This window comes from Equus asinus, chromosome 1 (genome assembly GCF_041296235.1).
Source record: "Equus asinus isolate D_3611 breed Donkey chromosome 1, EquAss-T2T_v2, whole genome shotgun sequence".
NCBI lineage: Eukaryota > Metazoa > Chordata > Mammalia > Perissodactyla > Equidae > Equus > Equus asinus.
Window position 1 is genome coordinate 115,354,608 of NC_091790.1, and position 12,719 is coordinate 115,367,326.

At 37.1% G+C, this 12,719-nt stretch overlaps 1 protein-coding gene across 2 annotated transcripts in view; it reads right to left on the bottom strand.

The window, feature by feature from the left end:
- Window positions 1-1,093: 1,093 nt before the first annotated feature.
- Window positions 1,094-12,719, bottom strand: part of SEMA3C (semaphorin 3C) — a 161,968-nt gene continuing 150,342 nt past the window's right edge. For both annotated transcript variants that reach the window (XM_014844650.3, XM_014844651.3), the window contains exons 16-18: window positions 9,892-9,959; window positions 7,630-7,760; window positions 1,094-3,965 (exon numbers count right to left, since the gene is read on the bottom strand). In XM_014844650.3, the coding sequence (XP_014700136.1) occupies window positions 3,552-3,965; window positions 7,630-7,760; window positions 9,892-9,959 (613 nt within the window). In that variant the 3' untranslated portion in view covers window positions 1,094-3,551. The remainder of the gene's footprint in view (window positions 3,966-7,629; window positions 7,761-9,891; window positions 9,960-12,719) is intronic.

A 12,719-nucleotide genomic window follows, 5' to 3' on the forward strand; every position in this document is an offset into this window, starting at 1 on the left:
GGCTGAACTATGCTGCAAAACACGCTGTAATGTGTCTCTCGACTTTAGCTAGGAAAATAGATATAGGAAACTGTTGTCTTTTCTTTAAATTTTTTTCCACTTAGATAAGAGACATGAGGCATCAAAAATGCATTACAATTATAAGAAATACATTAAAATTACCCTAAAGCTAAGTTGAAACATAAGCAAGGGAGGCACTGGGAAACAATGAGGCAATTAGGGAGTAGCGAGAATCATCAGATTGGAAATTTGCTGAGATAACTTTTAATTTTTGTTGTTTGTTTCTTCTCTAGTCACATTACTACAGATTGAAAGCCCAGAAGTAGACAGAAGAAATCTCATACTGCTATCATTCAAATGTGTTGGCAGAATTATGAGTTAACCTGTGGCTTCCTTCCCCTCCGTGTTACAAAGGCTCATTTCACCTGGAAGGTGTTATCTGATCCACTGCCTGCAGGTTCCCCAACCTGGACCAGCGGCATTTAACTTGACAAAGAACATAAAAGAAGGACTCCTTCCTGTTGGAGCAAGAGGTCACTTTCTAAATAAAGAAAATATTAAGGCATTTATTGGGTCCTCACCATCTGACATACTCTGTCCTAACACTTGGCTAGTATGAACTTGGGCAGAGACTCAGTAACTTTCCCAAGATCGGACAGCAAGCTGGGATTCAAATCCAGGCTGTCTGGCCTCAAAGCCCAAGCACCTCTAAACCATACTTTTTTTTCCGCCGCAGACACAACAGAGTCTGAATAACTGTCCACAGACGTGAGTGGGTGTACAGTACCTCTTAAAGAGAAAACAAATATGAATTTGCTTGCATATGTATAAAAAGTCATGAAAATACACACAGAAACTGATGACATTAGATGCTTCCGAGGTTAGACTTAGATAAACGAGGGACAGTGATACAAAGAGAGTTTTCCATGCATAGCCTTCTGGAAGTCTGAATTTTGAAATATCTAGATGCATGACTTTTACAAAAATGGATAAATAAAACATAAAAAGAAAAAAAATTATAAGATTCAGTTGATTCTATCACATCAACAAGCAATTGCAAACCTGACATTAAAAAGAAAAGTTAAAGACATCCTTGGAGAATTCAATATGTTTTATTTTGCCAGGCAAAGGATTTCCTCAACATCCAATTAAATATGAGTATGAAAAGTACATTGAGTTTGTTTCCTCACACGGAGTGAACATTCACCGTAACAACAGCTTCATCATGCTAAAATGTATTCACAAACCTACACTTTGAAAAAAAAGTGCATTGCTAGGACATTTTATGTATAATACAAAGGGAAAACATATCAAGTCATTGAATTGTCAAACTACACAAAATAAACCCAACCACCAACATTCAGTATACATTAACGATACTTTTGAGAAAGAACATTTTCTTTGCATTTGGCTCTTACGTTCAAGAAGGAGTTCTATAATTTTAAAAGAAAAGTAACGAAAGTATATACAATTTAACAGTGTTCCAAATAGAAGGTATTAAATAGCACAAATAATATTACGAACTAAACACCTTATTGTCTATCAGTTTGGGTTTACATGAAGCAAGGGGAGCTGTGAAGTTACCTTGTCCTCTGACCCTAACACGTTTCTACTGTCACCTCTGTACATAGAAGAGACTGGCCAGCGACACAGAAGAGTACTCGGTTCCACACACACTTCTCTTTCTGCACGTGGAGGAGGAATCAGGAAGTTTACACCCTTTAAGCAGGCAAACAATTTGTACGATAAACTGCTCTGGAGGCCACTTTAGAATCATACACATTAGGAACGATAGCTTATTTAGTAGCTTTTTTTTTGAATGAACATTATTTATGTTGTGCATTTTACCTGCCTTCTCCATGGAGGCCTCCTCTTACAACATCACAGTCCACAGCCATTTACATAATAAACCATTTTCCTAGACTCTGATCATGATGACATTCATTTGGACGATTTTAGTTCTCGAGGCTTTATACTGCAGTTGCACAAAAAGGTGACACATCGACCTTGATTACCTTCTTCATGGATTGTTAACTACAGATAAGACTTTTGTACTAGATTTTAATTAGGAATATGATGCAATTTCTGTTTGTACCTGGAAACATGAAAATATCTTTAAAAGTGAAAAATGAAATATCTAAAGTTGTGTCTTTAAAAGAAATATGAGAAAATGAAGAAATCTTTCATATTTATCCCATCCAATTGTTATTTGGAATTAAAAATTCAATATTAAATTATTCTAATAAGATCATCCAAACATACAATTAGAAGATAATTGTTTTATTCATCACAAAACTTATTCAGCACAGAACTTACCACATTTGTATTTCTCTACCAGTGAAAATACCGTACCAACATTCTTTTAAAAGAAAGTATGTCTATTTTTGTTCATATTAGAATTTTTCTTTCATTTCTCCACAAAATGAGCACCTCTCCAGCAAACACAAAAGATCATAAAAAAAATGAATTGGTGACTTAAAAAAGAGTATGATATCTGAGGTTGGGAAACAAAAAAAAGGGAGTTAATCATCAAAATTAATTACTGAAGTCAAAAACTAGTCACATTTTTAAATGAACTTAACAAAATTGCACTTTCTACTTTGTTTTTTCTTTTTTTTTTCCATTTTGATGTTTTCACTCCTCATACTCAACTTTGATATTTCAAAAAATTTTTCTTCTTATATGGTTTCATCTGCCCCACAGATTAGAAAATTAGAACAAACACAGTAATCCATTCAACAGCATAAGATTATATTCTCTGAGTCTCGAATAACTTAAGTAATTTCCAAAAAAAGAAAGTGCTTTGTTTGGAAGATGATAACAAAGGAATATAAACTTAAATGCTTCACCAACATAACTCCAATCAAATATGTTTATGGTGAGGGTCATTCACTCCGTCTTCCTGAGACAAGGGAACAAAGATCAATGGCCGATATCAGCAACTGACAGCTTTTACTGTCTTCGAGTAACCAACCATACATTTCACTGGAAGCTTATAAACTCCTCGTCTTCTCTTCATGAATCGCTCACGTTTCATATGACTTTTAGATGCCCTCTTCCTTGTCTTTTTTCTATGCTACACGTCTTTTGACAGTTACTCTGTCACATGCTTTTATACAACTTTTACCAGGTAAAAGTTGTGATCTTGGCATTTGCTTTCATACATAAAATCACTGACAATTAGAAATCTAAACCCTTAAAGCAAGGAAGGAAGCTCATAGGGTTATGGCCCTCGTTCAACTAAGGGATGTAAGAATTCTACTTTTACAGCCGCCATATTGATTTTGAAGAAAAAGTAAATAAAGATATAAATAAAATCTGGCTTAAGTTAAATATTTATATGCACCATGGGGACCATGACATGTCTAGTGCTCGTCAATACAGACACGAAAATGCATGCTCACTTCAGTTCTTGTAACACCCACTTCAGGAGTGAGTACCCACCCTTCTCAGGAATTTTCCATGGGGAAAGCACAAGATTCTTTGCTGAAAATTTGATGATTGAAGACAGACCATTGCTACTGGAAGCATAAGCCCCATGTAAGAAAACATTATGACTCTGGCAACTGATTCCTCCTGTTTCGACTTTTCCGGCTGTTGATGAGAGCCTTTAACTTGCCGTAGTCCCCTCTCATCTTCTGGGATTCTTCTCCCTGTTGATACTGCTGCCGAGAGTCCTTGCAGTACTGGTTGATCATCTGCATCTCCGAGTGGCTGAAGGCACCCATGATGTCCTTCGGGTGGAAGGGGAGAGCCCTCACTGAGCCGGCCCAGGTCCACGGGGACCACTTGTCTGTCACAACGGCCACCATCTCAGAATCTAAGACTTTAAAGTTGATCTTGGCGACGGTCTGCTTGAAGCTGTTTTCCGTGGCGATGCAGTGATACAGTCCTTGGTCAGAATCCTGAACTGCGCGGATCAGGAGTCCCTGTGACGTGGCAATGATCCGTTCGTTCAGCTTCACCTGAAAGAGAGACACGGAAGTTCTGAGAACCCAGCTCTGTACCTCCTAGAAAGATCTGACCAACACCCACGGGGCACGGCTGACTTCGCACATTTGGCAAAAGCAGTGCATGCTAACCAGCTTCCATCTTAGTGGGCACAAATTTTTGGTCAGTCCCGTTGCCTTTTTTGCACAGGAGACCTTGTCTCAGGGGCACTGAATCTATTAAAGTCGGGGTGAAGCTATCACCCATACTGCCAAAAACAGCTCAAAGAGCACTCTCTTTGGACTGAAGCAGTTTCCCACATACAGGCCCAGAGTTTTGGTTGCTTTTGGAATGTCACAGTCAACATACATAAATGAAACCCCCAGATAATTTAAAATACCTATTTCACCCTAGAGTTCCTGCCTTTTATTGTAACAAAAACACTCACTTATTAGTAAAAACCATGAAACCACAATTAAAGGGTTGAATTCACCTTTTATCAATGAATAAATGAATATTCTCCTAATAAAAAATTATATAAGCAGAGGCAGAGTTTTGAACATTATCAAGGCTTTTCCCAACTATCCCAAACTAAAGACTAACGGAAAATAAGCTGAGTGTCGTTGTCTCGTGAGTCTTCCAAGTGGTTCCACATTCCATGGAAAGGTGATAAAAAGCTATGAGGTTAATATTTAACCAATTTACAGGCTACTCCTGGAAAACTGTCTTTTGGTGGATATCAGCAAAGTGCTTGAAATCCATCTTCCCTACAGTTCCAGCTCTAGCATTGTCAACAAACAGATAAAAACCCAAGTGGTAAGAAGTTCTCTGACATGTATACCCTGGAATGCTCTTTCACTAGAGAAAGGGAAGAAATTTGATCCAAATCAAAATAAAGGAATGCAAGTGAAATGTTTTTCTAAACAGTAAATTTTTATGTAAACACATATTTTATTGTTAATGAAATCTAAATCAAAGGTAGGTTGTTTTAGATAAAAAGTAACCCACACATGAAAGCACAAAAAGGCAACGTATAGTATTGAAATACAGACAACAGAGCAGAACCAGAAAAGAGAGATGAGGAGGAAGGAAGGACTGAAACATATAAAGTTTTGATGTTAATTCAATTTTCAAATTAAATTTAAATGTGCCTCGTTTAAATAATTAAAATGGTTTAAATGTGCCTCAGAAATAGGTTAAACAATGTAAGAATACATTCAGAAATGAAAGAAAAGAAAGCTCTTTCCTGTTTGTGCAAAAGTGGGAAAAACTTTGGAGGCCAATTTGATAAGATCCAAAAAAAAATGTATGTAATACTTGGTGCAGTAATTTCATTTCCAGGAATTCATACAGAAGATGAACTCTCACAAGTATGCAGATATTTGTTTACATGATGTTTTTCATAGGAAGAAAAACAAGAAATGACCTAACCAGCTTTAAAAGTTTAAGGTATGCTCATACAACAGAGTACTAGGCAGCCAAAAAAAATGAGGTCGCTCCACAGGCACTGATATTGAAACGGGTGTATATGTCTGTGTGTGTCAGAGGGAGAGAGAGAGAGAACTGGGAAAATTATGGAGAATATGTGGAGTATTTGGAGGGATAAATAATGATTGAATATATAATTCTTGGTAGTTTTATACTCTGGGAAGTGGGACAAAGTATTGAACTGGAGGTGGAGAGGCTTTTAGTTTTTACCTTACGCTATTCAGTATCAATTATTTTCATTTTTATCCACACGGTTTTACCATTTGTCTTATTTAAAAAAAAAAAAATGTTCAACATTTACCTGTCATTAATATAAGAAATAAGTGTATGTTTGCCTAAACTACTAAGGAAGAATTAATATAAATTTAACAAAATAGTAATAGGTTATTCAACTAAATTAAGAATGAGTGCAATTGTGCTCTTCTTAAATTCTGGACAGAATAGATTTTCTAATTATATTAAAGTTAATTTTTTCATAATCTTAAATTAAGCAGTCTTATGTTTTTGAGATTGGAAGTAAAACCAAGATAGTAATATTTGGTCTCCACATTCTTGAGCATTCTGAAATAAATGAGAATAACCACAAAAGAGGTGAAATTTACAACATATTCCATTTTTAATTTCATTTATTAATTTCTGTGGCATGGATTTGGCCTGTATATATTAATTTAATTTTAAATAATAGAAATTATATTCACTTCTTGTATATTACTCTATCGAAATTTCTACTGAATAAGGGAAAAACATTTCATCCATGTTCGGTAATCCCTGTTTGAGTTTTAGACTCCCTGTGCACATGTACACACGCAGACTTTCTCAGAAGGGTGGTTCTTGTCCATATGTCACGCTCGAGCCTGAGAACTCCATTTCTGTATGGTAACCATCATCACACACTATTCCTACCCTGGGTTTCTTTGCGAGGCAATTATTATTATAATCCAGATCATGCAAAAGAATTTAAAATTAACTAGACTGTAGAAATTTGATGACAGACTTTGTAGCAAAGAAAACACATCTCAAATAAGCAATAATTTTTTATGAATGAAAATTTTCTTAATTATTTTTTTAGGATCATAGAATTCCAGGGCAGGAAGGGACCCTGAAGTCCATCGAGCTCATCTTTCCTCTGGATAGTTAAATCTCTTCTTATGCAAGTGGTCATCGGCCTGCGGCTTAATATCCAGAGACAGGGGACACACAATTTCCTAAACAGCTACTAAAAGCTTTGGAGAGACAGGTCTGAGAGTTGGAAAGTGTTTTCTCATACGGAGCCAACATCTATTTCGGTAACGCTGATACGGTGTCTGTGTTCTATAGCATGGGATCCTGTCCACTCTCCAGCCCTAATTAACTTAGGAGGTAGTCCCCAAACTGCCCATTCTTGCACACACACGCACAGGGCTCCACTGCCCCTTGGCTCCATCAGACTTCATGATCTACGGCCACCAGCATCACGTCTCAGGCTGCTCCAAGGCTTTATACGGCCACATACATTTTTCTTCCTCCTCTTCTCATTTGTCAGGACAACGTGACATCACTATTATGGAATTCGTTACTTATAATATTTCACCCTATGCCATTTTACAGTTTCCCTTTTAAAACAGCTCTTTCCAATCAGTGAAAGGTTAATGTAAGTGTCCTTTTATTTGAAAACCTAGCTTTCTTTCCATATCATTAAAAAAAAGGCAATGGCCCCATAAACAATGATTCCATATATTACCTAACCAAAACCCAAGAGTTATGAATAATAAAAGCGATAGAAACAGATGACCACACAGCAGAAAAATGCTCTTTACTAGAAAGATCACTGTGCAGCGTAATTTCTTGCTGAGGAAAATGGAACATTGTTTAAAGCCTCTTTTATCTCGTGAGCCACACAAAGGTGCTGCTGTGTGAGAACCTGGCTTGGGGAGCCGCACACATCTTGTTTCTCTTACAAGTGCTTCCTCACGTCAGTACCCCGTCTGAGCGCCCGGGCTCTTGTTTCAATCACCGTGTTCCAGAGGTGAGCGAGCAGACAGGGTTTCTAGCTAATCCATCAGCTCTACGGACAAAGGATTTAAAGAAGGTGGCACTTGTCACCCGAAAGACCTGAAAGGATGCTCATCTGCCTTCCCTTTTTCGTTTGATCTGAGCCTCACTGAGGCTGGTGATTTGGGGCCCTTTCTGAAGCCCTAATGGATTGCCGCTGGGCTGGGCTGCGTCACTTACCTCTTTCCTCCTGTCTTTGTCTTTCTGTAGCAACCACTTGATAGATGCCTGCGGGGACTTGGGGGCACACTCAAGGAAAGTGGTGTTATTTTTTACTCCATACTGAACGATTTCAGCTGCATTTCTATAGGCTGAAAAGCAAAAATAAAAGGAGAGAGCAAACAACCAAATTTAGAGCAGATTCTCCTAGATGAATGTTTATTTCTCTATAAAATTGAGACCAACTGTGGCAACTCCTAGAAGGCGGTCTTAATTATTCAACCGACTATTATACATTGTTGACCTGTTGTGTTTAATCTGCAGGGAAGGAGAGAAAGACATAAGGGAATCAACATTTATTCAAGAATTGCTCTACACCAAGGAACGCACTTAATGTCACTTTGAACATTTAATTATCACAACGTCCTTGTGAATTAGGTTTTTGCAGCTTTTCATAGTCGCGGAAACTGAGGTTGTGAGTTATAAGGAAACACATCCCAGTTAAGGAGTAACTGCCCAGCAGTACCAAAGCGAGGTTCTTCCCACTCCTAAACTCCATACTCAACGTGGTAGAGATGAAATTCACAAGCGTTGGGAAAAGGCAGGAAGCAAGGTGTGGCTGCCGTGGGAAGCAGTGGGTGAGGACTCAGTCACTGCAATCAGAGGAACCTGGGGTGAAATCCTGACTTCAATTCTGGCTGTGCAACTTTTGACAAGTTACTTCATCTCTCTGTGTCTCAGTTTCACTTGGCTATAAAACATAGATTATAATATTTTCATACAAGTTCTTTACTGAAATTCTTAAATTAAGATGAGCATTTAGTGTAATCACGGAGCAGTTTAGACACGGACAGAATCCTCATAAAGCAGGAAGAGTGACAGACTCTCCTTTAGTAGTTTCTTGAGCATTAAGTGAGAGAATCCATTAAAAAAGCACTGAGCTCAGGTTCTGACACAAAATCAACCTCGACGTCTGTTCATCACCATCTTCACTGCCAATACTCCCACCACTGTGAGTACTACTACTGGCAATGGGAACCGGCACACAGATTTATGAAATATTCAGCAAACTGAGAAATGGTAACCTGGATTTATTCCCTCAATTAGATGTATGGAACAGTTAAGCAAAACGTGTCTCAATTTTCTCCTTGTAGGCAGCACCGTTCGGAACAAGAATGTCATTCTTTACCAAAGAAAAGCCAGACTCAAGACGGTCAGCATTCGGAGTCTCAGTGTTAACGGCCAGCACAGAACACCTGCCGCTCCTGTGAGCCAGGAGGAAGGTGACCCTGGAGATGCTTCTGTTTGGGGTGAGGTGTGTGTGGGGGGGAACTAGTGGGAAAGTAGACGACATGATATCTCCATGTCAGGATGTGAAGAAATGGATTAGGTTAGTCGTAAGACAAGGCAGGATGGTCAAAGGTGTGTGGAACAGTTATGAATTGTAAAACCAAGCCCTGTGTCACTCAGGCTCAGAGCAGGATCATTCACAAGAGCCAAAAGGTGGAGGCAACCCAGCGTCCAGCGATGAATGAGTGGGTGAGCAAAATGCGATACACACATTCAACGGAATAGTTTTCCACCTTCAACAGAAAAGAAATCCTGACACATGTTCAACGTGAGTGAGCCCTGGAGAAGACATTATGCTGAATGAAAGCAGCCAGTTACAAAGGAGCGAACATTGTACGATCCCACTTATACGAGGTCCCGAGAGTCGTCACATTCACAGAGACAGAAAGTAGAAGGGGGTCACCAGGGGCTGGGGGTGGGACTGGGGGAGTTAGTGTCTAAAGGGTACGGAGTTTCATTTTAGGAAGTTAAGTTCTGGAGATGGACGGTTGTGCTGGTTGCACAACAACATGAATGTACTTAATGCCATTTAAAAATGGCTAAAATGGTAAATTTTATGTACATTTACCACAATAAAAAAACAAATAAGGCACTATTCTATTTTTTCTTCAGTGGTAAATTTTACAAAAAGCAAAATTTTTTTCTTCAGAAAGAAAATAATAGCTAAGAAAATCTGTAATTACCATCTACCTTTGTTGAAGACCTACTGACTAACATACCCCAAATTTTTGTGTTCCTGGACATTTTTTCTTTTTTTAGTATACCTACAAATAACAGTTAATTTTTAATTTCCATCTGTGAATACCAAGGATTCTCATAGTGAATCAATCTTTCAAATGAAAAACTTAAATTTTTACAAGGTTTCCCTTACTGAAATGTGATAGGGGGTATTGTTACTCTTTACCAAGTTTGAGCATTGTTCACTTTTAATACCTTTTAGATTAAATCCTCTGCATTGAGTCAGTGGATTTCCATGTCTCACGTCTTGTCTTCGGCTCCTCCTGTGAGTAGAGAAATATGTAAAAGTGACTTAGAATTAACACTGCCAATTACACCACATTTAAAGGGTTGCATTTGTAATTTCACAATCTTTGGATTGCCTAAGGTTTCACAAAGAAAGTGGTCTGATTATCTGATGCAACTTTCTGTTTCAACACCCCAATGATAGGGCGGGCACTCAACCCAGTTTCAGTCTGAATTAATTCAGTCTCTCCCCATCTCCTGTTCGTGATAGAATGGTTATGAAACTCCTATTATGTGCATTTCCTGGGTAAATGCTAGATTCCAAATTAATGGTGTCCATTTTTAGTTTAGTGACATTCATCCACAATTTTCTAAGATGCTACCCTCCAAAGTATGAACTCATCAGCATCTTTCTTCTTATAATTCTTTTCTTAAATAAACACACTTTTCTTACAAAAGTCAACACAGTCTAACACTTCCCAGATATGTTAAAAGTTTTCTGAAATAAGGATTACAGAGATAGAGCATGGACATTTAATATAAAATTAAGCAAAATTGTTCATTTACTAGAATGAGCATTTTCCTTCAGCCTTTCATTTTGAAAAATGTCAAGTCTACAGCAAAATGGATATAATAAGTACAATGAACACTGGCGTACTTAGATTCATAAATTGTTATATTTTGCCATATTTAATTTTTCTCTTTTGCAAGTATGTTGTGTGTGTACTATCTATGCACATATATGAAAATCTTTAGAAAACAGCTTGCAGATATTATAATATGTCACCTTTAGTACGTATCTTCTAAGAATAAGTAATTTTCCTACATACAGCAATATCATTATCATCCTAAAGATATTAATATTTATTCAATAATATCATATAATACACATTTTATATTAAAATTTCCCTAATTCGCCCCATAGAATTTCTCTTATGGATTTTTTAAAGTTTACTCAGGATCCAATCAAGGTCCACTCATGGCATTTAGTTGTTACATATCACCAGCTTAAACATTTCAAAAATTTAGTTATATTCTTTGTAAGTTGCCTATTACTAAGTAAATGTTTTAAATTATCTGAGTACTAATTATTTAATTTCCTGAGTCTTAGATTCAATATATCTAAGTTAGTTCCAATTGTATTACATAGTGAAACAAATTACAATAGAGCAGTTTTAATTCTCTTATCAATGAACTGTGGATACGAACATTGCTATAAGGAAGAAGGAAAGGAACTCTTTTTAAATTTCGGGAATACAGGGGTAAGTTGACTGTTTACTATCAGTGCTGAAAAGCATATATGAATGAGAATATCACTCAGTTGGGTTAGTTTTAAGTCTCAATATTTTTACCCTTAAAGATAAATTAAAATATTCAGTACAAACAGAAATATTAAAATCACACAGGTATTTTCAACCTTAGAAAGCAAAACTAATCTCAGTCATTAATAATGAAAATAATTCATTTTAAAGTTATAGCAAACACTTAATAGTTTATGTACTCAATGGATCACATACATCTATTCATGCAAATACACGTATAAAATTTTGCGTCATTTAAGTATTGTTTTTCCAGAAAAGTCACATGATCCTTATTCAATTACACATTTCTATACAACCACACACACCCCAACTAGTGGCAATCACTCTTGTCCCAGGAAACACAAGTAACACTGCACGCTTGAACAGCTCCCATGTCAGCTTTCTGCTGCAGCGCACTTGCTGAATTTTGAAGTCACGGCATTATTTACTACCAGCCAACTTAGGAGTGTCTGTTATCTGAGCACCACGCGAGAATTCTGTGGCGGGGCTGGTCATTTTCAGCCATGTAGACGAGCAATATCACCACCATGGTAAAATTTACTGTCCTGAGATCAGGACGATGCTACAGTTTACTCATGTACACGAACCCTCGGGCTGGGCAATCTGAATTTACACTAGAACAAAACTTCCAGATATTCAAATACAGAAAAGCATCATTATGGCCCGGCTGAAATGAGGAGGTCAGCACGGAGCCATCTGAGCCTTTCCTGGGCGCAGGTTCCCTTTAAGGCATTCATATGGCATCGCGAAAGTGTGCTGGTAGGCAGAGTAATGTTATAGCACATGCAGGGTTTGGGGTTTGGCTCAAGTTGCCAATGTTCCCTCCGTTACAGTCTATTCCTTGGGATAAACAATGAAATCATTTTCTTCATGTATAGAAAACAGATCATTACTTGAAGATTGAACTGATTATCTTGTCTTAAAATAAAGCTTTTAACCACGTCTGAATCTAGAATAAATAACATTTGCGACTAAATTGCAATATTTGATACAAGTGCAGAAATATTTAAGATACTTGAGGGTGAAGAGGAAAAAAATGCTTATGTTGTTTACTATGAACAAACTTCCTTAAAAAAAGAGAAACTACTGAGCCAAAGATATTTAATGACTTTATCATGTCAAAGTATGGACTCCATTGATTTCCAAATGTAAATGTACTTCCATGTGTCCACACGAAGGACACATTTTTGTTTTTCATTCCTATGAATTCTTCTAAGTGATCTTGGTATCTCAGCTAAATAGACAGGGCAATTGGAATAAATCTAGATAAGTTAACACTATAAAGAAAATGAATGTGGGAAATACCCCAAATGATCATTTTCATCATCACTATTTAATCTCTAAAGAAAATAAATGCTACTATGAGAATCTGGAAAAGAGTTACTTCATTCAGCAAATGTGTTTTTCATTCACTCTGAGTTTAACTAAGTTTGGAAATAATTTGGAGAATTCAAATAGTATAGATATTTTGAATGG